At 25.0% G+C, this 27,297-nt stretch overlaps 3 protein-coding genes across 3 annotated transcripts in view; 1 reads left to right on the top strand and 2 right to left on the bottom strand.

Moving 5' to 3' along the window:
- LOC112603395 (voltage-dependent T-type calcium channel subunit alpha-1G) overlaps positions 1-27,297 on the top strand; it is a 237,092-nt gene that overhangs the window by 109,438 nt on the left and 100,357 nt on the right. The window contains exon 7 of the mRNA XM_025351931.1: positions 6,678-6,951. Within this exon, the coding sequence (XP_025207716.1) occupies positions 6,678-6,951 (274 nt within the window). The remainder of the gene's footprint in view (positions 1-6,677; positions 6,952-27,297) is intronic.
- On the bottom strand, positions 16,814-19,201 carry LOC112603396 (probable cytochrome P450 6a13). The gene is made up of 4 exons (XM_025351932.1): positions 18,177-19,201; positions 17,747-17,971; positions 17,083-17,334; positions 16,814-17,025 (listed from the first exon to the last, which is right to left on the bottom strand). Exons 1-4 carry the CDS (start codon positions 19,114-19,116, stop codon positions 16,859-16,861), a joined length of 1,584 nt encoding a protein of 527 aa, XP_025207717.1. The 5' UTR covers positions 19,117-19,201; the 3' UTR covers positions 16,814-16,858.
- On the bottom strand, positions 23,613-25,760 carry LOC112603397 (probable cytochrome P450 6a13). The gene is made up of 4 exons (XM_025351933.1): positions 24,872-25,760; positions 24,577-24,801; positions 23,885-24,136; positions 23,613-23,826 (listed from the first exon to the last, which is right to left on the bottom strand). The coding sequence occupies exons 1-4, from the start codon at positions 25,758-25,760 to the stop codon at positions 23,660-23,662; spliced, it is 1,533 nt and encodes a 510-aa protein (XP_025207718.1). The 3' UTR covers positions 23,613-23,659.

A 27,297-nucleotide genomic window follows, 5' to 3' on the forward strand; every position in this document is an offset into this window, starting at 1 on the left:
CTATTTTAAATAATTTTTCTGTTAAAATATGGTTACAATAGTTAAAACAAAATACTAATTGTTATAAATTTATAACATTAATAACGATTTCTCTTAGTATACATTTGTTAAATTTAATCCTTTGTTATCTTTCATAGTTATATAAAATATGTTTTGTATAAATATGGGTTATACGTGATTATAATGATATATGATTTTATTTTTAGTGTGAATTAGTAGCGTTTTAAAAACAATAAAACGAACACCATGAATTATACATCGATATGATATGAATATAATCTGTAGATATTTATAGTTTTATTTAAAATGTATGACAATAAAAATTATTTTCATAAATATTTAAAATAATAACAATAATAGTAAAGTTGTTTACTTATAATTTATGTTTTAAATTTAAATCCATGTTTTTATTCTTGATTAATGATTAAAGAAACCTTAAACATTTAAAAATAAATAAATTATATAATTGTAATATCAAGAATATATTATTATGTTCAATGTTGTAATTAGGTATGTAATATAATACGATTGTATAATACTGTATTAAATTATTATTTTGAAAACTAAGTTTGTAGTAAGGTATTTTTCAAACGTATCTTGTCATTGAGTAGGTTACTGTAATGGATATGTTCAATTTGAATTCAACGTTTAATAATTCCTGAAGACAATTCTGAGTAAAAACGGCGATATATCAGCCCCTATTTCTAAGAATATTTAATAATTTATTAATATTACTATAGCCTAGTAATTTAATATCGAATAAGGAAGAAGGTTGGTACATAGACCGTGTGAAAAAAATGTGCGTTATAAATAATATCATAAAATGAGTCCAAATAATAATATTTCATTCAATACAAAAAATAATAATAAATATAATATCAGCGTTATAAAGTATACGGAATATTTTTATTTTAAATTATCAAACACATATAATTAATTTAAATAAAAATTGAGAAAAAAAATATTCAAAATTCAAAATATATTGAACATTTTTTCATACTTATAAAATAAAAATATTTAACAATATATTGTGGTTAATATTTTAAGTACACTGTTATTCATTTTTAAAATGAAACAAAATAATATAGTTGATTTGGTCAAAAACTGGTTATACGTACATTTTGATGTAGTTTAATTTATTTTATTTTTTGTTTTTACCGATTATTTAAAAAAAATTACTTTGAATATTTTACTTTTTACTTTTCATTTCTTTTCTTAAAATATCAAATAGAACCATATCTCTACCTGAAACCACTCTCAGTGTTAAAGTATTTTTACTATTTCTAAAGTAAAACAAATACAAAAAAAAAAAAAAAAAAAAATGCACATATCATTGTGAATATACTCCTATAACCTTAAATTCTATAATATATTCTATTATATAATCTTCTCAGAATCTAAAATCATTCATAATATAACAAAGTATTTTTAATTAGTTTTAATTTTTCATTAAAAAAAAAAAAATTAAATAAATTTATCTAAAATAACTATAAGTAAGCCATGTATTACATATTATATATGATAATCTTATTAACAATATTCGATTTAACGATAACCAGTTTGTATTAGATTAAAGATTTGTAATTTGAAAATATTTTAAGGTCACCTAGTTAATTTATCATGAAGCTAAAAACTGTATGTAAAATATGTATATATATACATATATATTATAAAATAATTATAACCTTTATTGAGTTACTTAACTGAAAATTTGTCTAAGCATTGAAAGCAAAGAGTTAAATAATATTGATTTTTAAAACAATATACCATATAATGTATAAGCAGTTGTGTTTATTGTTTTATGAATACACTATCGTATAAATTGTATAATTTAATTGCGTATAAAAAAAAAAATCATAGGTGCATGTAGAATATGAATTCTAGTAAGTCCTCTATATTCCTTACTACACTATAAAATGGAATAAATGATCATCGCTTATGAAAAACGTTAAATATACCAGCGGTTTTACAAAGTATAATAGAAATAACTGATGGAAGTACTACAGTTGTTAGCCGTACATGGTTAGTTACAAGTTATTATGTTTCTGTCACGTCTTTATGCATAATCATTAATATTTTAAATAAATTATACACATTTGTTCATAAAAGTATAATACCTATGTAGAAATTGGCTACGGTAGATATCGTAAGATGGTCGTGAACTCTCTATTTAAATAAGCGTAATATTGGACGGGGATGGGGGAGGAAAGCTTATATGTTATATCATTGAAAAAATATCTACCAATGTCTGTGACGATAACCTAAAACCGTCTACGGGATTTATTGTACGTCGTGAACGAGGTCACACACGATAATCTTGATCAGACTCACGATAAGTCGGTATAATAATATATATATATATATATATGATAACCGATAGCAGACGGGCGCACACCGCACGCGGCAATGAAAAAAGTTCGCAGACTGACGTGTTTCCGTAGAGTGATAGAGTGCAAGTAGGGTAGCGCCATTCCAAAGAGTAAAATAATTTATATGCGTACTGAGATAGGCGAAAAGTGTATGATGCCGAGAACGAGACCAGGACAAAGACAGAGAGACGGAGTTCTAATAATAACACGCGATGGCTGCTGCGGATCAATTCGAGTGGACCGCAAGTTTGGGCAAGGCTGTAGTGGCGCGGCGTCAGCAGTTCGATGCAACAGCAGGTGTATTGTTCTATCCGTGTACATTGTTTGGTTTTGTTACACGCGCGGTATACCGTCCATGGTAATTGTTTTCCTCCCCTCTACCCACGTCTTTCTCGTTCGTTCGTTTATAAATATCATTTTTTTTTCCCCTCTTCGGTTATGTTACAGATATTATGCTCTCGTCCGTATCTTCGTACGCTTCCAACACGACACGACACACAAGCTCTCACATAAACTACTCACGAGCATACACGTTTACACGCATACAGTGATTATGCGATATTATATTTTCCACAAAGACGTACAAATTACGCCTCCGACGAACCCGCTCCCGCGACGACTGCTGTTTTCTCTTCCGGGAGCATGCAACCACCCTGCTCGGTGACCGCCCGGCAAGTGTGGCAAAATATCGAAAATAGATTTCTCCTGGCGGCCGGTTACTGTACACAGCTAGATCGCCCTTTTCACCACAACTCTCACCGTCGGTTGACCTTTACATAATAAATAAAATCGAACGCGCCTGCACCTCCTCCTCGCCCCCACCGCCGCCCCGAATCTACCCTTCCCGTCCTACGATCTCGAGCCGTCGCGGAACGGCTCCACACCTTCTAGATCCATATACTTATAAATCACTGTTTAATTTAAATCCAACGACGGTACACGCCAGCGGCAGATATCCCTGTATATACATAATATTGTGCGCGTACCCCTTTTTTAAGCCATGCCCGAATCGTTTCTCGTACATTTCGAATGCGCACAGTGCATTCCAGTCCGTTTGACGGTTTAATGTTTCTATTTGCGAAGAAAAAATAAATAAATAAAAATTACTAGTCATTGAAAGCGACAATCGGTAGATTTATCCGATTTATTAAACAAACGGGGCGTATTTTTTTTTTAATTTGATTACATTTCAAAAACAATCCAATTGTACATTTTAAAAGGTCCGAAGACGCCCTACTGCCGCATCTATACTGCCTCCCATCTATTCATAGTCAATACCCCTTAAATTATAGACAATTGCCAACTATTTATGTTACACAATCTTATTTTATTTTTTTCCAGTACACCGCGTATACGTATAATAGTATAATGCAATACTATAGTAAATAATATAGACTTTTTACATTTTGATTTAAAATAATCTTTTCAGCATAATAATAATGTAATACACTTTTTTGAACCAAGTTAAGTTATATTTCTTTATCAAACAAACGAGTCTGAATTCAATCAAAACTAATTCACTTTAAACTGAATACCTAACGAGTACCTACATTTATAATTCAATTGAGAAAAATAGTGTAGAAAGTCAAGTGCAATTAATTTTAATATATCAAACTTTAAAATTTTGCTGTTTAAGTAAATTTTCTTTATTACACAGTCTAGAATATTTCAGTGAAGAGAGTTTACTTGTCTGTAGAAAATAACTTGTAAGTTAATTTACATTGTAAATAGAAACTCTCGGTCAAAATTTAGGTATATACAATTAACGTTCTGTTTTCAATCCCTCTGGCATTTTAAACTTTGTTTTTAATTGAATATTAAACAACATTTATCCAATTTCATTGAGTTTAGATATTTGTTCAATGTTATTATTATATTTTACAATAAATACATACGTATACACACACACACACACACACACACATATATATATCAAAGGTGTACGAAGAAAACTTTAACTAACTAAGGATGACCATACGTCCTGTTTTATACAGGATTGTCCTTTATTTCAACTTTATATCCTGTTGTCCTGACGATCTTCTTTCAGGACGCTTTTTGTCCCGTATTAATTCCGTGTTTGCCATACTATTATAATTTAAAACTTTTGAAATCGATTTTAGAAAAAAAAGTCGTTTTTTACGGTGTTTTTGTATGACATTATTGATTAGAAAAATATAATAATCTATACTTTTTAGTAGTATTTTTGAATTCTTGTTTGTACCATAATTATTGCTAAATCACATTGTTGTCGGCGACGTAAACCGTATACCTGCGTATAATTAGTATTATATTTACCGACCAGCGCGATCGGTCACAACCTATCCCTTATAAAATGTTTATTATTATAATTATGTTATTACTTATAAATACATTTTTTATTACTCTAAATATAACCTAATAATAATAGCTCCACGATGAGCACAAGCGTTGTCTTATCGGCAATCACATATATTTTGAAATGGTTGTATTATATTAGTACCTTTTCTACAATTTACGTTTTTTTTTTTTTTTTGTAAGTAAAATACATGATTAAAGGAAATTTTAAGAAATATTAATTTAATTTAACTATGTTATTTTATGTTTTTTTCAAAATAATGTTTTTATGTGTCTAAATTTTAATTTTTAATAATTTAAAAATTATATTTTTTCACAATTAAAAATCAACAAAAAAAATATGAAAAATATTAATTTAAAATATTATGATTATAATTTTTGTACTGTTTTTTATGTTTTTTTTTTTTTTTTTTTATATATGGTCACCCTAAACTAACTTTATATCTTACGAATCAAACGTGTAACGCTTCATAGGTTTACCAATGTTTGAAATTATAGTATAATTATCATTTATTATGGTAAGACAACCTAGTTAATGCAAAGTCAATACATGTATTTAATATTTAAAATAAAATTAACTTAATTAATTAGTACAAATTATAAATTATTTATGTAGATTTAAATATATTTTTGATGTTATCGTATTTTAATTTTAATAACATAATATTATGATGATATTACAGATATTACTTTTACAATATTACTTACTTTTAAGTACTCGTGTCTTATGTAGTAACCTCGTGTATAATTCTTGATGTTGAATAATATAAAAATTTAAACATTGTATACAATACTTTATTTAGTTACTGAAATATCGTAACAATTTAAAATCTAAATAGAAAATAATAAATTGCTTTTGAGAATTACATTAATAATTTATGTTAAACGCAAATTCAGTTTTCACCTAAACATAAATTTATAATAAAACAAACAAAACACGAACATTTCACGTTTTACCTAATAATATTATTTCGTTAGGTACACAAATATATGTATATATTTACATGTACTTCTATTTTAATGGTCAATAGTTTAAAAATGTATCTTATTATGTACCGTTTTTACTATATTTCGTGCACGAATAAATTACAACCTAAATTAGGTCTTTAAATTAAATTTTCATGAATATTTTTTTACTAAATCAAATAAATAATAAAATTTATCAAGTTAAATATTTAGTAAAATATATTGTAACTAATCACAAATTGTATGGTGTATTAGATATTTAACTGTTAACTTACAATCCAATATTTAAAAATGTATTATTAATAATTGTATAAATAAAAACGCGGGATTAAGATTGATGTTAAATTAAATTTTATACTTAATACACAATGTTCCATGACTCGATTAATGCCATACTTAAATTTATTAAAAGAACAAATAACTAATGTTGTTTGATTATTATATTATATTATACAAATTAAATTAGTAGGGATGTTTTAGAACATTTAAAAAAAATCAATGGAAAGTTTGCGTTAGTGACTTTCATTCCAACAAATTCGAGTACTGGGCATGTTTTTGATCATTGCTTAAACAATTTAAAAAAAAAAAAATCGAACCCAAGCAAAATAATAAATATCTATCGGACAGAGTATACTTGACAGACCTTATATATTTTGTGTTATTATTAATTATAATGCATATGTATATCAGGTAAACAGAAATCAATTGTGGTCTATGAATAAAATGTATCTACCTCGAAAGAAATGTTTTTATTTTTTTTTGCGGTAAATTAAACGATATTTTTATTTTTATTTTTATTTATTTTTTTTTTGTATTTGTCATTACTTTATTTGTTTAACACGTAGGTACACTACATTTTTATGGCCCTTGAAAATTTACTGTATTCTTAATGGGATCCTCCAACATATTAATTGACAACCCTTGCTTTATACCACAAAAATTAGTATAAACTATAAAATATAAATGCATATATATATTTTTAAGTAATATAATATTGATTTTTCATAGGATGTTACCGGCATACTATACGCTGAACGACGAAGAAAAGGATTACATTTGTTCGAAAAATGACGACAACGGCATGCACTCATGTTTCGACTTGCCACCCACGCGTGGTCATGATGCAATGATTTGCAATGCCACGGCCAACATGGCACTCGCTAACGGTTCGTGTGTCAATTGGAATTACTACTACACGGAGTGTAAGTCTCAGGGCGAGAATCCGTTCCAGGGGACTATATCGTTCGACAATATCGGCCTGGCCTGGGTAGCCATATTCGTTGTAAGTATAATACAGAATTATTATGACTATGGTGGTGTTGCTTGTATACTTTGTAGAGTACCCTGTATTCACGTATAGACGATAAATCAGTTGAATTTTACGAGGCTTGAATTTGTTTTCGAAAAAAAAAAACACATGTTTGAATAGTCGTAAAAATATTACATAACTTTAAATATTTCCATTCCATTCCTTTGACCATCATTTATTATCTATTTTACAATAAACAATAAATTATAAAAATATTCAAATTGAATTTAAAATGTGTTTAACTATTAAAATATATATTATATTGGCTTAGGGTATACATATTTTCAGGGTGAGTTGGGTCGGGTTAAATATGTAAAAAAAAAAAAAAAACTATTGATTCTGAAAATAAAAAAAATATGAAATAAAATCAAACTACTAATCAACTTTAAAATAATAGCAAATTGTTTCTATTTTAACGCTATGAGCTATAAAAGTTATAATACCCATCAAATATGACATATTTTGACAGGAGTTTGGAAGTATTTTAGGGGGCTAAACACTCATATGTTCCAACCTCATATCTGACAAATTATTGCAAATAGTATATTTTATGGTATGGCCTTAACTATAACACATAAACTGTCTATAAAATCTAATTTAACAAAATATTATTTAATGTCACGAGTAACCATATTATGGTGATCATAATCGGCTTATGTTGAACTAGATCAAAAATAGATGCTTTTTTTAAAAGCTATTTTAGTGTTGGGTCGATGTTTTAGTCTAATCACCTCAACTCACCCATTATATAGTTTACACTTACGATCTATACTTATCTTATTAAGACTATAGTATACGTGTATAATATATTATATGTATCATACGTATTGCTTAATGAATTTTTAATATTTGAATGATATATCGGACAGTACTCGAGTGAAATAATATTTTCGATTAGCATTCTTACGTAAATAATTTGATACGTCATAATGTTCGATTATATTTTATATCTATGTACAAATAAAAAAGTATACTTAATCTCGAAGAGTGTATTAAATAAATAATCGCTTCGTACTCAAACTGCAAGTAAGACGTATATTGACCGGTAAGGTTATGTTAGCCAATTTTTAGTCAGTTGATACAAAGTGAATTTTATAATAGAGATAACGAAGGTTATTTATTGGAGTAGTAAAAATAATAATGGGAAATGACAAGCTTAGAACAATATAAAAATAAAATGGAAAGTGTATAAAATTCTTAAAAGAAATAATAGAAATGAATGTTATGTTTGACAACTGAAAGTGGTTTTAAGCAAAAATGTTTGAAATTATGAAAGAGAAATAAATTTAATAAAATCTGCAAATGACATGAAAAAATATGTTATACACGAATCTAAGAAATATAATATACATACATACCATCAGTCAAAACAATAATATAATATTTTAAAACCTTTGAAATGGAATATTTTTATAAGAATTTGTTAAAAATAATATTTAATATTTCTTCAATAAACAAATGGTTTTGTTAAAAAATTACTAAATACTTTTTATAAAATTCAATTTTAAAACATTGAGTACGCTTCTGTTCATTATTGCATCAACACAATTTACAAAATCACTTTCAAATTTTTAAGTAAATTCAAAGTCTAATTCTATACTTTTGATAAGTTTTCAATTTAGTGTCCATAATATTGAGCAAAAATTAAGTTACAAACCTCTATTGTCCGTAACTTCAATATATTGAGGTTTTGTTCAAATGATTTTTTTTTTGTTTTTATTAATTATTTATCTCTAACTATGATAAACGTTATTAGTTATGATAACAGTTTTTGTTGTTTTTGTTTGTTTTTTTTTTTTAATGATACTCAATGTCTATATTTATTTATACAAACAAATTCTTATTTTTTTTTCTTTAATATTTTGTATTTTTTTCTATTGATTCTCTATTTTTAGTCCCAGGATCTTGTGCGGTTATTTCGGTTTAACACGTTTTTGTTATATCGATGACTATTTATAAAAAATAACGTTTCATTTATTATTATGTTGTTTTATTTAATATTGAATGAGTAAAAAGTTTACTTTTGATAATTAAGTGACCACGTGTTTATTCAGTGGCTAATTATCAATATATTACTAATTACATTTTCATATTTTTGTTCTCATTTTTTTTTTAAATGTACTATCGAATTTATAATAAATATAATAATTATGAAAAGGTATTATATGTAATGTAAAAAAAGAAAAATTAGCTAACCATGGATATGATTAAAGAGGACAAGCTATTTATTGTACATTTTTTTAATACGTAGGTATTGTATACTAAGTTAACACTCAAATAATATTTTGTTTCAATTAAATCTATTAAATGATATATATATATATATATATATTTCTCAACTTGTTTTTATCATATATACAGTTGATAAATAATATTTGATAAAAAAACTTATTAGGTCGTTAAAGAATAATAATAATAACTTTTATGGGTTGTGTTAGCTTAAAGTGTATGACGATATATCTTAGTTACAACATTAAAACAATAATTTCACACTGCGAAAATTAGTAAATTTCAATGTAATAGAATATCAATAGGTTATAGCTTATTTTTATGTTTTAATTTTTATTCACTTTTTTTTAATCTAATGTAAAATAAGATGTCTTATCAGTTATATTTTTTTAACTAACTAAATAAGGATTATGCTTTAGTAAAAATAAATAAATTATGGAAAAATATTTTTACCGTTTAACCACTTTAATATCATTGTCAGATTACAAAACAAGTTAATCTCATAAATCTTTATTTTTCAAAATTAATTATTGTTAAAAAGGATTTGTCCTACCTAAAAACTAAATTATATTATTATTTACACGTCGATTTATCAGTTCTATTTATCTTGCTGACAAACTCAGCATTCCATATCATATTTTAACTTCACATAAACCATTAGACTTTTGAATTAAATATGATAGGTCATGATCCTTTCAAAGTTTATAAAGATATTTTTATTTAAGAAGATAAAATAATTTCTTCATACCTGCAACTAATTATAATTTAAATTGATTAAAATGCGTACGAAAAGTAATTCTAATCAGAAACGGTTTGTCTATATGATATATTTCTAAGCGGTATTTTATTATGTTTAGATTGCTATTAGTAGTGTATTTTTCTGTTAGTAAAAGAAATGGTCGAATTCCCCTTGACCAAAAACAAATCATATATTTTATTTAATAATATTATTATAACAATATTTATCAGACAGGTAATAGATATTATTAAATTAATTGTTAATGTCAATGAACTGTAAAATGATGTTAAAAAGCTCGTACTATAAATATGATTTAGTATATCTAAATACTTATTTTAAAATTGTCACTGAGTAAGTTTCACTTTTATTCTAATTTAATAATATAATGAATAAACGTAAATCGAATCTTGTATTAAAATTCCAACCCTTGTAGGAGTTAAAATTAAAAATTTTCAATAATTCACAACTTTTGATAATTATAAATTATAAAAAAATTAACTAAAAACATATTTTAAACATTGTTGTTTTTTATTTTATTCTTTATTTATATTAAAACAACATATTAGAAACTTATATTAAATTTGTGGGGTTTTTTACATAAAAAAAAAATTTTATCACTCACAAATCGAAAATAATCAAAAAAACTGTCAAATTTTTTCAAAATATTTTTAGTTGAAGATTTAATTTGTCTAGCCGAATTGACTACATGTGGTTAGGGTTCTTAAACGATCGATTTTAGATCACAGGTAAGAGCGAATTGGATACTCGAAGTCATACGTTCAATGGTATAACAATATATCATGTATATGGTTATTATTTTTATTATTAAATATCATACTAATACTATTAAATTATATTAAGTTGAATAAATTAAGCTTTAATTAAGTAGTTGATACAAAAATAGTTTTCCACCAAATAGTATTGTCCTAAAGCAGTACCTCCTATACCAATGTTTCTCAATCAGTATGTTGCCGAATAAGTCTAGATGTATTAAAAGGTTTCAAATATTTTTGATACGATTTACTAAAACTAATAGCGGTTAGGTTTTTATTTTTTTATTGTGTGTCGTCAAGTATGGATTATTTTAATAATGAGTCTTTATGATACAAATTATGAGAAACACTGTCTTATTCAAACATATTTAATAATTAATATGAACAAATAACAAATTATTTAATACTCTCTTCACACATACAATAATATGCGTTATTAATCTACGACTCACGACCCAATTCCGGTCGATTAAGATTTTCAAACTAGCCCTTTAAACTAACTGATGATTTGAAAATATTTAAATTTTATATTTATTATTTTTTTACTTACAAAGAAAAACTAAATTAAATTAAAAGTGATTATATAGGCGTTGCTCTCAATAGCTAAAAATAGTAGAAAACTGCCGATCCCCTACGATAGCGTTTTTGTATTTTATGGCATCGGTTATTAATATTATTATTCTGATGAAAATCACACGATTACTTTGTAACATACATTGAAACAGATTTACAGCACTATAGTTCAGTATTATTTAATAGAGTTATTAAAAAAGTGAGTAGTTTTTTTATTACTGAAATGTCAAAATTATTTCACGTCTGTAATACTCCTTGTATGAGTAAATAGTTTTTAGTTTGTTCCCAGAAACGAAAAGTAAATAAAAATCACATATTTTGTATAAAGTATCAACTCGTATAAAACTAAATACCAAATATTTAAACTAACAGTATAAGATAAAATTAAATTTATAAAGTACGCCTTCAATAAGAAAGACATGATAAAAAACAAAACTATAATATCAAGTAAAACTTTGTACACTCAAAACAAGCATGTCAAATAAAAACACATTTTAGTCTGACTTGTATAATGAATCATAATATAGTAATATATAATTTATCATATTCTAAGCGTCAAAAGTACTATAGCAGTATATAGCAGTATAATATTCTCTAGCATGAGTTAGCTATATTGATCAAAAATATGAAAAAGTCCGTTTCTGTCATGGTCGAACTTATGTTAACTACTATAATATATCATTTCTTCGTGTGCATTTGTAGAAAAGTATCCAAAACATTTGAATATGGAAAAAAAGAAGTCTTTTCATGTATATAAGTAGAAAAAATATTACATGTGATGTATTATGACATGTTTAAAATGTTCAAAATCTAAATTGTAACATTCAAATATTTAAAATATTTAAAAATAAAAAAAATCATGCCTGTCGACATTAAATATAATTAAATATTCTATGTTTGTATATCCTGTTTGAAATACAATTTTTTTTTGACACTTATTTTTCTAATAACAGTTTACTTATTTTGTTCTTTATTTAAAATTGAATAATGATGTCTTACTAAATAATTAAAATAATTTATGAAATACTTCATTCAAAAAGTAAATTTAAATTTAATTAAATATTTAAAACAACTAGTACAGAGATTTTTACGAAACTTTTATCAAAAAAATTCTATTAATAAATAAATAGTTACGTAGGTACTAATAAACATGATTTACAATAAACATTTACTTTACATTTTTAAAGATTTTTCCATAAAAAAAAAAATAATAAAAATATTTAATACAATCTTTACTTCTCAAAAATTTTGAAATTTAAAAGACAAATACAAGTTTTCAAAGATTTAAATCTACTAATAATTTATTATCAAGAAATGTTTTTAAATTTCATTACTTAGAAAAATACCTATATCCCGTAAATATATACTTAAACAACTTCTAGGTCCTTCGCCAAACGGAAGATAAGTACCATTAGGCCGTTTAGCTTTTTCCTCAAGTGAAAATCTTTCGAGATTGTATTTTTAAGAATCCGGCTAATATTTACTAGGAGAATGCAATACATATATTGAAATTTTTAACCTTTCTCCAGTATTATTAAATCGTCAAGTATACGGTTTATTTGTAATACCATTCTGAACAAAGCAATTAAAGGTAGATACTTATAAAGAGTTTCTAGAATAATTATCATATTATCTAAATGAACATTTTATTTATATATTTTATAAGAAGAAAAAAATGAAAAGTATTTTGACAATTTTTTAAAACAATAGGTTTATTGTTAAATTTATAGTTAATTTCAATAAAACAAATATGATTAAACACAAAAAAAAAAAATAAAAACTATAGAAATAAATGATTTCTTCGAGTTTTATGGAAAATTCATCACATCTACTGGTAAAAATAAAAAATAAATAAATAATATGTTTTTGTATGTTCTGTACCCTCTGCAAATCCGGTGAATTCGAGTACCCCGCCTAGTCTATCGCGTACGCGCTCGACCTTACCTCCTCCCACCATTCATATATATGAAGTATATGGATGGGGATAAGGTCGAGTGCGAACGCGATAGACTGGGCAGGGTACTCGAATTCACCAGATTTTCAGGGGGTACAGAACATACCAAAATATACTACTTAAATATATATATATATAAATATTGATTTTGATAATATAATAAGGAATAATAAAATAATTAATTACCAACAATAGTTATACCCAAAAAATTGAGATCCATTAACAACTCACTGTCAATTGGTCTACATTTTGATACTTTTGATCAAATTTCTTCACGCACTATATCTTAAACAGATTTATTTAATGCTAATTCATATAAAAAATAACTCATAATAGAGAATATAACTTCAAAGTTTCAAACCGAGCGGCAAACATAGTATTTGCTACAATTTATAATATTCTATGAACTTTTCTAAAACAACATTTTAAAATATTACACAACTATTCATATTTTTTTATATTTTATACAAAATAATGCATTATCATATTTAGGTAAACCTGTTTTCAAAATTAAATCATTACTCGCTTGCAATTAATAAGAAATGAAATTATTCCTGACTATTTTATTTATTTTTTTATACATTATCGTTCCATTAAGTACTTTGTGAAAAAAGTCAGTCGCGTCCGTTAGAAAATTATTCAATCTTAGAACTTTCAAAAGTGCAGGGATGACCATCAACACACAATTCTCTGAAACGTGTTCTTGTAAAGGTACAAAATAAATATCGATTTTCCATATTTATATTAAAATGCGTATTCGTCATCGCTTATGGCGTTTAACCTGTCGATGACATTGGTCGAACACTAACCCATAATGTTACATATTTCTATTTAGTTGTTGATTTGCTTAAATTTTTTTCATAGAGATTTTCCATAAGTATTTTACCACACTTTCTGATCTGATCGTACTGTATCTTAAATTTCTCTGATGTAAATTCTGCTGTCAATTCGTTTTTTATTATTTTCCATAGAGGATTTTCCATGAAGAATATGTTGTTCAAAAATGGTTTACCGTAAAATCTGAAAAAAACAACACGATCGATGAAAGACGAGAAGTCTTTTATTAGCACGCCGTTGATCAGCCCTGGTCTATAGATCATTAAACACAGTGTCCTCATCTGAAATAATCAACCGTAATTTTGATGAGAAAACTTTTTTATAAAAATATCTGTAAAAATCCAATGGATTGTCTTTGTCCATAGTCACGTTAAAAATTTACGGAACAATGGAATTGGTTTACTGTAGGGAATACTGAGTTTTTCTCATTTACTAATTGTTGAAATGCAAAAATAGTAGTTGATCGCTATTGCGACGATGTATGCAACGATGTATGTCTACCAATCGGTATTGGAAGATGAAAACATGGCTTAAGCAGTATTATACTTATACACACTATTAATATACGACTTAGACGGTACATTTACCGTTAATTATTTTAAAAAATAGTTAACCTTGAGCAAACATGTTCAACAACTTCATTGGAATTTTGGTTTCAAACATACCTGTAATGATTCAATGTAAAATCATTTGTATATTATATTAAATGACTAATGAATGGCAATAGTAGTTTACTTTTATTATATATGAGAATTTATCAAATAGAAAAAACGAAAAATAAATAAGTAAAACACACTAGTAGATTATGAAACATGGGATCTATTATTTACTACATAAACAAGTTAATATTAGGAAATACTTATGGATAATTAGTTATTTTAATTTTAATCTTTATTGTCGTAAAAGTGTATTACCTAATATAAATATAGATGTAAAAATAAGGTATACAAAAATAAATAAATAAAGAAAAACATTTTACATTTTATTTGAATAATTTACCATCCTCTGAATATTATTAAGCAATAGCCTATAAATAGAAGTTATATAATTTTAAGACATCAAGTCCTTATTAAGATTTAATGTGATTTCAAATTATATAAATTACATATTTAAAAAAAAACTGCTAATCATGATATTGTAATCTATGTTTTTTTTTTCATAATATACATTTTTTTTTTTCTATTATTGCTTTTAAACTTTAAGATAACTCTTAAATATTATTATTTTTTTATAAAACAAACTTATCAAACTATTAATTATTTTAAAAGGACACCAATCAATATTTCTCTGTTATAAATTATAATATCTTTATATGTAATAAAATCACAAAAAAAAAAATTTTGGTCATTATAAAAACTTGATTTTAACTATAATCTCATATGTTAATAAGTGTATATTTTAAAAACGAATGATTGTCGGATTTTTTTTTTTAAATCCTTATTAAATACAGACTTTTGATTTAAGAAAACAAGAAGTATGCTGAATCTGTCTAGTACAGTCGTCAATCAGGTTATTGTATACTACAATAATAGCGTTTTTTTTTTTTTTTTTTTGGTATCAATATACAACATTTTGATAATTATTTAAATACGACCAAAAAGGCATTAAATTTAACTTAAAAATTATAAACACTTAACACAATTTTCATTATTAAAATAAATTATACTCTCGAATGGAAATAATATTATCTAGTGCAGTGGTTCTCAATCATTTTAGGACCGCGAACAAAATTTTTTTCAAAAATCGATCGCGACCCCCATAGTTTTACATTTACAGAATCAAAAAACAAATTGTTTTATTACTTATTTACTACTTTATAATAATAATAATTCTTATGTTACTTTAAACTATTATTATAGTTCTATAGTCTATACAATTTATAAAAACATAAATTTCTTACAATCTGTATAATTAAAAAACTTCTCGCGACCCCAAAAGGGGTTAGATCCCAAAGGGTCGCGACCCACAGTTTGAGAAACGCTGATCTAGTGACATTTTATAAAATTAAAAATTAATTCATACAATTTTTACCAAATATTAATATAAATATATCTTTAAAACTATTTAGTTCCTGAGTATTATTCGTTAACGTTTTATCTAATTAATTAATATTTAAATCCAGATAAAATTGTGATAATTGTTTGTTAGATTAGGTTAAAATTTGATTGATTTATAAATTATTATTAATTTATTCAAATAGGTTTCCTGTTGTATGAAATTAAGGTTTCGATAAGTTGAGAGTTCAATCGATTAAAATACTTATTACATATGTAAATGTAATACATTATAAAGGTATATCAGTATAATATGTAATAATTATTTATCACATAAGTTATAAATTATAAAGGCATATTTTATCATATAATATTATATCTACGATACAATAAATAATAATATAATTATTATATATAATTGTGCTTTTAACTATAAGTAAATTTTGTTTTGACCCACAACTCTCTGCAAGATATTACGTCATCCTTGATCAAAATGCTTAAATTTTAATTTTTTACCAAAACAGGTGGTTTTATTGTATTACTCGGGGGTGTATTTGCTAATCTAATTCATAGAAATAAAAAAAAAAAAACACAATATTGTAAAATCAATGCATTTATGGCTCCATTCAAAATCCATTACATAATTTGATGTACAAATATTATGAAATGATGTAAAAAAATAATTAATAATAATAGGAATAACTAACAAATATCAAAAAATAAACTAAAATATTATACAACTTTTTTTCAATCAACAACAACATTGAATAATAATCTCTGGTTAATTATTTTTTTTAAATTTTAGCCAAATACCGTTTTTTGGAATCATTGTGAAAATGTTATTAGCAAATGTTAAAGGAATTTCTGTTTTTTCACATGGGAATACTTCAAATTTTGTTAGTATTTCAACAAGAGCCAATTTCAATTCTATTTCTGCGAAACGTTTTCCTAGAAATTCAAAAGTATTTACAATTATTGTATTTAAATTTTTCATTAAAAACATACCTATACACATTCGAGGTCCATCGCCAAATGGCAGGTAAACACCGTTTGGCCGTTTAGCTTCTTCTTCTGTCGAAAACCTTTCAGGAATAAACTTTTCAGGATCCGTATAATACTGTACATCGTAATGCAATGCATAAATAGGAATTACTATTTGTTGGCCTTTTTCAATTATCAATGAATCGTTAGGTATTTTATATGTTTTTGTTGCTCTTCTAAATAAAACAACAACTGAAGGATACATGCGTAATGTTTCTAAAAAATGTAATGATTAATGTAATGCATTAGTTTCATTTTTTTTATAATCGAAGAAATAAATTAAAAATTTAGTTTAAAAGTGTAACTTAATTTAAAAAATACTATTAATACATTTCAATTATCGACCAAAGTTATGGCAATTTTTATTTCCATTAAACAATAAATTGTGAAAAAATTCAAATGAATCATTTAATTATTTTTCAAATAGTACCAAATGTAAATACTTGTTTTAACCAATTAAGAATAGTACGTATAAAATGATGGAAATAAAAATTCTAAACACCTAACTATAAGTCTTAACTAATAGTAAATTAAATACTTATAGCCTAGAAATACAGTTAAATAAAAACAATACTATTCCATAGTAAATTCAATTTATTTATGTAATAGTATTATAATAATAAATTACCTGCTGCAACCATATCCAAGTAATTAAGATCCATCAAAAACTCGTAATTAATTTGTCCGTTATGTTTGGAAAGTTTCAGTTGAATCTCTTTGCGTACTTTATCTTGAATAGAATTATTTAACGCCAGTTGATATAAGCAATAACCTACAGTAGCTGAAACTGTATCGAACCCAGCGACAAACATACCGAAAGCATTCGCTATAATTTGTGATTCTGTAAACCTGTCTAAAACAAAATTTAAAAATTGTATACATCAATAACTATTTTTATTTTAATATTTTAAATGTATGTCAGGTGACATTAGTGAGTGCCTTTATTGTTAAGCGATTATTGCCACTCAACATTATATAGGCAAAATACAAATTATTTATTGTTCGTATAATTAATAGAAAATATGTAAACATGTATTTTAATTCTAATATTATCTCACCTTGATCAGGTAAACTTGTATTTAACACTAAATCATTTCTTGCTTTCATTAAAACTTGAGTAAAATCATTCTTGATTATTTTATTTTCTTCTCTATACATCATACTATCTTTTAATGATTTGTAAAAAAAGTCAGTTACTTTTTTTGGATGATCTTTCAATTTTAAAATTTTTAAAAGTGTAGGGGTGATCATCAAGCACACCTGTCCAAAAAGCGTTTTTAATGAAGGTGTGAATATCAATTTTCCGTACTTACGAAATTTGCATTCATCATCGCTAATTACGTTTAAATCAAATCCGAAAATGCAAGTGCCGAGGACATCGATCGAATACTTTCTCACAATGTTTCTTATTTCTATTTCGTTGTTTTTTTCCCTTAATTCTTCATCGATATTTTTTATTAATATATCAGCACACTCTTTGATCCGATCACACATTATCTTGAATTTTCCCGGTGTAAATGCAGGAGTTATTTTGTGTCGCATTATTTTCCATTGAGGATTTCTCATAAATAATAAATTGTTCGACAATGGATTTACCGTGAAATCTGAGAAGACACCACGATCGGCGAAGAACGAGAAGTCTCTTATTAGCACATCATTGATCAGCTCAGGATCACGGATCATTAAATAAGGCGTCCTCATCTGGAACAATCCTGCGTATCTGCGACCGGTAAACTCGTAATAGATTTTATTGTAAAATTCCAATACATGATCTCTGCTCAAAGCCTGTTTCAATGTGTTACCGAATAACGGAATTGGCTTACTGTAAGGAACATTTAGTTTTTCCCATATTTTAAAAGTCGAAATAGAAAAATAATAGGCAATTGTCACAGCGATGACCAAAAACAGCGTGGCAATATGCTCGTACATCCACCAATCGGTGACGGACGATAGATACATGACTTGATCTGTATTACATACAACATACCCGACATACATATGAGTTAACACTGATTTTCTGATAGAAGACTGACAGTTAATTTAAAGAAAAAAAAAATATTAATATTTAATTAAGCGTTATCATTGATTAACTGGTAATAAATTTAAAAACTGTTAAACACTTGTTTTCTTATTTTATAACAAATTGGCAGCGTTATGTTCGTAAGGTCATCTAAAACGAATAAGATTTGATGCATTGACCTTATTCAAAAGTACATATTATATTATCGCTAAACGTTTCATATTATTACGAGTATTGTAATTTGCTACCTAATAACTAATTATTCTAAGAAGAGCTATTAGGAAATTTTTTTTCGACGATAACAACGAATCCTTGATCTCGCCACTACAACTTTAAATCAGTAGTACTAAGTTGTAATACTCGTAAAATCGGGTATGAACTTTTATCGTGATAAGATGTTATAATCGTGTGGGCTTACACGATTGTACCGGTGAAAACAATAACTTTTAAAAGACTCAACGATGAGGGCGTGACAAAGTCATGGTCTTTTACATCCTGGAGAAGAGAAACGCGAGAGATATGCGACACCGCATATTTTTGAGCACAATATGTAGACGTACCGAAGCTGTTGAGTTCAAGGCACATTTATGCCTCACGATTTTGCATACACTTGATAATTCTTGATTTTAATTAAATAAACGTAATATTTTAAATTACAATTGACTTAAATAATCATTTTGAATCTACGGTTTCAAGAGATGAAAAATAGACACTTTACAGTATATCTAATTTAGTTGAAAAATTGATACACTAAGTCAGGGGTCTCCAAACTACGGCCTGCGGGCCGGATGCGGCCCCCGAATAAGTTTTCACCGGCCCGCCAAATAACGAAAAATATTCTAAAAATATATATACCTAGTGACTAAGTCATAAGTGTCAAATTCTTTCCATGATTATTATAAGGAAAATCGAAACATTCCGTTATGTATATGTATATAAACGATAGTTTATTTTTATCGACGTGTTAAGTTCAAATTTGACAAAATTAAATATTTAAACAAAAATAACAATTTTTGTTATTTTATTTTAATTAAAAAAAAAATAATATTTGTAATATTTAAAACGTTTAGTGAATGTATTTATTATCATTTACTTTTACAACCACATTTCTTAAAATTACCTATAATAATTTTAAACTTTTTTAGACTTTTACTATGAACCTAATGATACTGTTAAACAGTAAGTCACTATATTGGTTCATAAGTTAATAAGTAAAATGATATATTGCAAATTACAATACAAATATATATAAATATATATATATATATATATATATATAATTATGATAATATATTATAAAATAAATACAATTTTTTTTGACAAATATTAACTGAACTTAACTGTATCAATAATTATTGTAAAATTAATTACTAGAATAGCAATATTAATATCATAAAATATACTTTGTAATATACACCGACATAAGTACAATCTTCAGACTCTTAAAAATTATTTTACATGTGCAATAATTCATCATTTAATTTATATTTAACATATTTATTACGTTTTCCATCTACTGTAATAGTACAGCAAACATTTTTTATCGTTTTTATTTATTTATTTATTTATTTTTTTTTTTTTTTTAATCACATGAAAATTCCGAAAATATTTTAACGAAGATTTGTTATTTTACGTTTAAATAAAAAAAAGTGTATTGACTATTTTTTACTTAGTTTCAATAAAAACAATTTATTAGTTATAGGGAATTTAGTATTATAATTAAAATACCATGTAATTAAACATTCTATGATATATTAACTACAAAATAAAAATAACTTAATACTCTTATGATTTTAATAATTTTTGTTGGTACAAAAATTGATTGAAAAATTATATTTATTACGAACTATCGATTAATTTTCAATGTTTTCATCCGAGGAAAATATAAATAAAAAAGAACGTTTTAATGTCTATATAAAACTTTAAACACTAATATAACTCAAAAATTCTAATTTAACAGTTTTTTGAAAACTCAAAGTCTTGATAACTTAAGGCTTTATATTTTAATAAAATAAAAACAAAATCTTATTTTACCTTAATTATTTTTTTTTATCAACTATTTAAGAAATTACTGTTGTATTCTGCTATCAACTATCCCCTATAAAATATATCCAAATATATCCAATTTATTATCAAATACTACTCTTTAAATTAAATATTAAATATCCAAAATTAGGAAAGTAATACGAAATTAATAAGAACACATTTAAAAAATGTATCAAAGTTCTCCGATGAGATCTGAAATGCCATAAATTTTTATTTTTTTGAAGCAGTATTTTAAGTATAGAATAATAATTACTCTATTTTAACAATATTTGCCAAATTTCTTTTAACTTATTAAATAAATACTAAATTTTAATTAATAAATAAATTTGATAATATACTAAATTATTTATGGTATAATAAATTTATATTAAATATAATATAGTGTTAAAATAAACTAGCAATTTTTTTCCCTCTCATTAGGTGTTAAATCTATGCAATTGAGAGGATACGTAAACTGGTTTTTATTATTAATATTTGGTATTTTTAGTACAGAAGTTATAAGCTATTATTAAAAATATTTCTTTTTGTTTTCAAAAAAGTAAAGTTTATAATCGATAGTTTAATTTGGATGAATCAGTTTTTTTTTTAAATATTATTTTTTTCATAAAAAATACATACCATCACTGCAATACTAATAAACTCATTAGTCACTCAAAATCTAACAAACATGGTTAATAATATAATATTATTTTTATTTTATTATCGGCAAAATTGATTTTGATTTTTTGATGTAATTCTTGATAAATTAAATATTTATCAAATATTTGAATCGTCATTTTTACAATAACATTTTAAATATATTTTGAAAATGATAGAGTTATTTATAGACATGAACAATTCTTGATTTTTTTTTTTTATAAATGTTAATTAAATATATTTACTGGAAAGAAATGCTTGAAAATGTAATATAAATCTCTACATAAATTGTTAATTTATCAATTAAAAAATTTAGAAGAATCTGTAGTTCCATTATTTTTTGTTAAGCTTTTAAAGTTAGAACTATGACAAAACTCATAAACATTGAAAAAATTAGTAGATAATTTTGAAAAATATATGTTTTTCTACAGTTATATTTAAGATTTTGAAATTTAATACAAGATTAATTTATATAAAAAAAAAATTCTATGGGAAAGCAAAATTAATTTTTTATTAGCATTTACTTCAAATTTTTACGACATTTGGTATTTAATCGTAAACTAAATATTTTTCCTAAAACAATTTTAAATATTTTATTGTATTTTAAAAATAAAAATAATAATAGATACTTGAAATTTTCAAAAATTGTTTATATTATTATTTTAATTGTACGATAACATTTTCACTTTTTTATTACTCTTTATAAGTTATTTATAGGTATGAAAAATTTTCAATATTTTATAGTCCTTTTCTATGAATGATAATAAAAATCGTTCGTGTAAACAAAATCTTTGAAAATTTAATAAATGACTCCACAAAATGTATTCTTATATTTGTATAAAAATATTAAAAATACGTATACACAATTGTTATGTGCATTCGAAGAATTTTGATAAGATTGGTCATAATTGCAAATAATTGCAAACTATTTTGTAGATAAGAATATATTAAAACTTTAATTTTTGTTTCTAAATTTTAAAAATTCAATATGAAATTTTTCATCAGTAATTCATACTAAAACCGTGAAAATATAAAAACAATTATTTGTATTTACATTTTAAATTAAAATTTGGACGAAAATTACTTGGGTACATTTAAAGATAAATAACGTTGTTTATTGTTTTGTTATAATTTAAAATTATTCGCTGATACCTAAAACTTTTATATATATTGTAGTATTATGAATTCTACTATACGCAATGACTTTTTTATTTATTTTAAGATATTATTAAATAGACAATAATACTATGAATCTGTTTTTACTGTTTTACAATATTTTTAGAAAGATATGATTAAATTTTTAATTGTATTATTTGATGGTTTAAATAAATACTATTATAAAAACTAAATGCTACTTTTATAATAATAGATTTTCGGAAAACATTTATCAATCTACTATAATACTAAAAGTAAAATAAATTACATTAGTAGCTATATCAAAAAAACCATATGAAATAAATATAGTGATATATTCTAATTCCTAACAGATCATCTCGGCTTAAAATCGTATTTCGTATACAATGATAATATACATTAAATAAAAATTTAACACACTCTAATAGTACCTCACTCGATACTAGCTATATATTAGAGCAGTTATTTATCTTCTTATTTTTATATTTTAAATTGAAGAGACTTTATATTTAATATTAAGATTTGATTTAAATTGTAAAGTAATATAAAATATATATATATATTTTTTTTTTTATTAAAATATATTACAATCTGTTTAAAAATATATTTAGAGACAAAAAATAAAACAAAATATTATTAAAATATCTTATTTTATATGTTAAATTATAATGTAAATTTTCTTCTTCCGTATAATATTATCTATGACTAATTAATTCTTTTAAATTTTAGCCAAATTCCATGTTTTGGCATCAATGTCAAGGCTTTATTAGAAAAACTCAATGGAATTTCTGTTTTTTCACATGGGAATACTTCAAATGTTGTTAGCATTTTAACAAGAGCCAATTTAATTTCCATCTCTGCAAAACGTTTTCCTAGAAATTCAAAAATATTTATAATTATTGCATTTAAATTTTTTATTAAAAAATATACCTATACATATTCGAGGTCCTTCGCCAAATGGCAGGTAAACAACTCTCGGCCGTTTAGCTTTTTCTTCAGCCGAAAATCTTTCAGGAATAAACTTTTCAGGATCCGTATAATACCGTGTATCGTAATGCAATGCATAAATAGGAATTATTATTTTTTGGCCCTTTTCAATTATTAATGAATCCTTAGGAATTTGATATGTTTGTGATGCTTCTCTGAATAAAGCAACTAGTAAGGGATACTTGCGCAATGTTTCTAAAAAATATAATTATTATAATATTATGTATGTTGTCTGGATTTATTTTAATTTATTAACTAATTGAAATAGAAAAAATATGTGATTCCATTATTTAAAAAAAATATTATCAACACAATTTGATTATCTATCTAAAGTAATGAAATTATCATGTCAATAAATATATTTAAATACAAGAAAAATACGTTTGATAAATTTAATTATTTTCTAAACAATACTGTGTATGAATATTTTAAGGAATAATTCAAAATAATACAAATAATGAATATGAGCAAAGGAGGGGAAGAATCTTAAAAATAAACAATTAAGTCAATAAATATTAAAATAAACAGTTTTAATCTAAACGCATAGTTAAACATAATAAATTAATCTATTCCATTAATAATATTATAATATATTAATATTATGGAATTGTATAATAATAATAACAACAAATTACCTGCTATAACCATATCCAAATAATTAAGTTCCATTAAAAACTCGTGATTAATTTGTCCGTCATTTTTGGACAGTTTTAGTTGAATTTCTTGGCGTACTCTGTCTTGAATAGATTTATTTAATGCTAATTCATATAAACAATTACTTATAGTAGTGGATACAGTTTCAAACCCAGCGTTAAACATTACTATAGCATTTCCTACAATCTGTGTTTCTGTAAACTTTTCTAAAATCAAATTTTTTAAATTTTACACAACAATTCATATTTATATATTTTAAACGAAAAAATATCTCACCATGTTTAGGTAAATTTGTATTCAAAACTAAATCTTTTCTTGCTTGCAATAAATAATGAACGACATCATGTCTGTCTATTTTATTTTCTAGTCTATACCCCATCGTTTCTTTGAACGTTTTGCAAAAAAAGTTCATCGAATCTGTTGGAAAATCTTTTATTCTTAAAATTTTTAAAAGTGTAGGGGTTATCATCAAACTCAACTCTCTGAAAAGAAATCTTAGCGAAGGTGCAAATAGCTTTCTTCCGTATTTATGAAATTCGGATTCATCAAAACTTATGGTATTTAACTTGAGTCCGAATGCACAAATGCCGATGACATCGATCGAATACTTACTAATAATGTCTCTTACTTCTACTTCGTTGTTGTTTTCCATTAATTTTTTATCGATATTCTTCATTAATAAATCACTACACTCTTTGATCTGATCGTACATCGACTTGAGCTTTCCCGGTGTGAATGCTGGTGACAATTTGTTTCTTATAATTTTCCATTGAGGGTTTTCCATGAAGAATAAGTTGTTCGAAAATGGATTTGCCGTAAAGTCCGAGTAAATGCCACGATTTGGGAAAGAGGAGAAATCTTTTATTAACACGTCGTTAATTATTTCAGGATCGCGGATCATTAAATAAGGCGTCCTCATCTGGAAAAGTCCTGCGTATTTGTGACCGGTGAACTCGTAATAGATTTTATTGTATAATTCTAATACATGGTCTTTTCCCAAAGCTACATTCAAATAGTTTCCAAACAATGGTATTGGTCTTACGTACGGCACATTGAGCTTCTCCCATTTTTTAAAGGTTGAAATGCAGAAGTAGTAGATAATGGTAACTATTATTGTACATAGCGCAATGCTATTTGTCCACAAATTGGCAGTAAACGAATACATAGTCCGAGATTGTTTGCACGAAATATAAAAACTAATAGTGACCGGTACACACAGAAGTCAACACTGTATTCATACTTAGTGTCTACTAATGTAGTACGATCTACTGTATCGTTGGCTCTTATATTCTTCAGGCATTATTATAATTATTATTATTATTATTATTATTATTATTATTATTATTATTACTATTATTATTTTTATGACATTGTGTTTGGAGGGGATTTCTTGTTTCTCCTAAGATAACTTATCGTTGTCTTCCAAATGACCATGAGAGTCTTGTCCATATTATAAAATTTTTATTTTTAAATTTTACCTTTAATAAGTGCATACAGTTGTTTATTATTATTATTTTTATAATTATTTAAATTCCAAATAATTATTTATCGGAAATGTTATTATACAATAAAATCGTTAATTAAATTTTTCATATTATATTTAATTTCGATTATAAATATATTACAGAAGTACTAAAAATTAATTTACGTTGTTCCACGATTTGGATTCAGCAAACAAAATCCATAATGTTTATATTTTAACATCAAATGTGTGTTTATCAATGACACTTGCAAAATTAATATTTTTTTTTTGAATAACGTGACTGTAATTCGAGTACTAATTACTATAATACATAGTTTTTTTTGATTTGCCGGCACTTAAACATGTCAAGCTGGAAAATTTAAATAAGATTACATGCATAGCATAAGAAGTTCATCACAGTCTCGTATTTTCAAAGTTGAGCACCAACTATTCATTATTTAAATGCTAGTTACAAGAAAACCAATATTCCCAGATGAATAGATCTTAGTTTACAGTAAATAGTAGAAATAAAAAAAATTAAAATCGTTCATCTAAATTTTCCCTCAATTTAATATATTATAATGAAACAGTTCACACTCATAGAGAGCTCGACTGTCATATAATAAATATAAGTCGTTAGGTTTTTTGTTCATTAGTTATATTTCCAAAGTAAAATTATTTACAAACATAATATAGAGGTCAGATTTGATTGGTTAGACCAAGGCAAGTGGCCGGCACAGGTGAGTTGTTTTGTTTCAAATCGGTCTACACTATAGGGCTTACGATTTCCTACAGTTATTAAAAGTACATGTGTGCACGTATACTTGTAATTTATAAATCACGTGGAAATATTATTACACGACTTTTCTTTAATTATGTATGTTTTAAGAACATATAAAATTTAATTTACAATATACAAAACATTTTTATCAATCTTTTATCTATACTGTTATATTTTGTTTACGATAAAATTGTTACTTCATCGTTGTTCACTGTTAGATACTTGTTTAACTTATTTTTAATAGAGTTAATTTTTAGTACTTACCAAGTTTGTATTAATATATTGTGATTTTTGAAGTATCGTGCACGCGACAATCACAAGAAAGATATTTACACTCATCGACAATATTGAAATGGAGCTCTATCTATCGTCTAGATATTATTTTATTTTTTCCTAGTCAACATAAACTTTTAATATTATACATGTTATAATATCATTATTCATCTTGAAACGGGTGAC

The sequence above is a fragment of the Melanaphis sacchari genome, unplaced genomic scaffold (assembly GCF_002803265.2).
Source record: "Melanaphis sacchari strain LSU unplaced genomic scaffold, SCAv2.0 Contig107_pilon_pilon, whole genome shotgun sequence".
Classification (NCBI taxonomy): domain Eukaryota; kingdom Metazoa; phylum Arthropoda; class Insecta; order Hemiptera; family Aphididae; genus Melanaphis; species Melanaphis sacchari.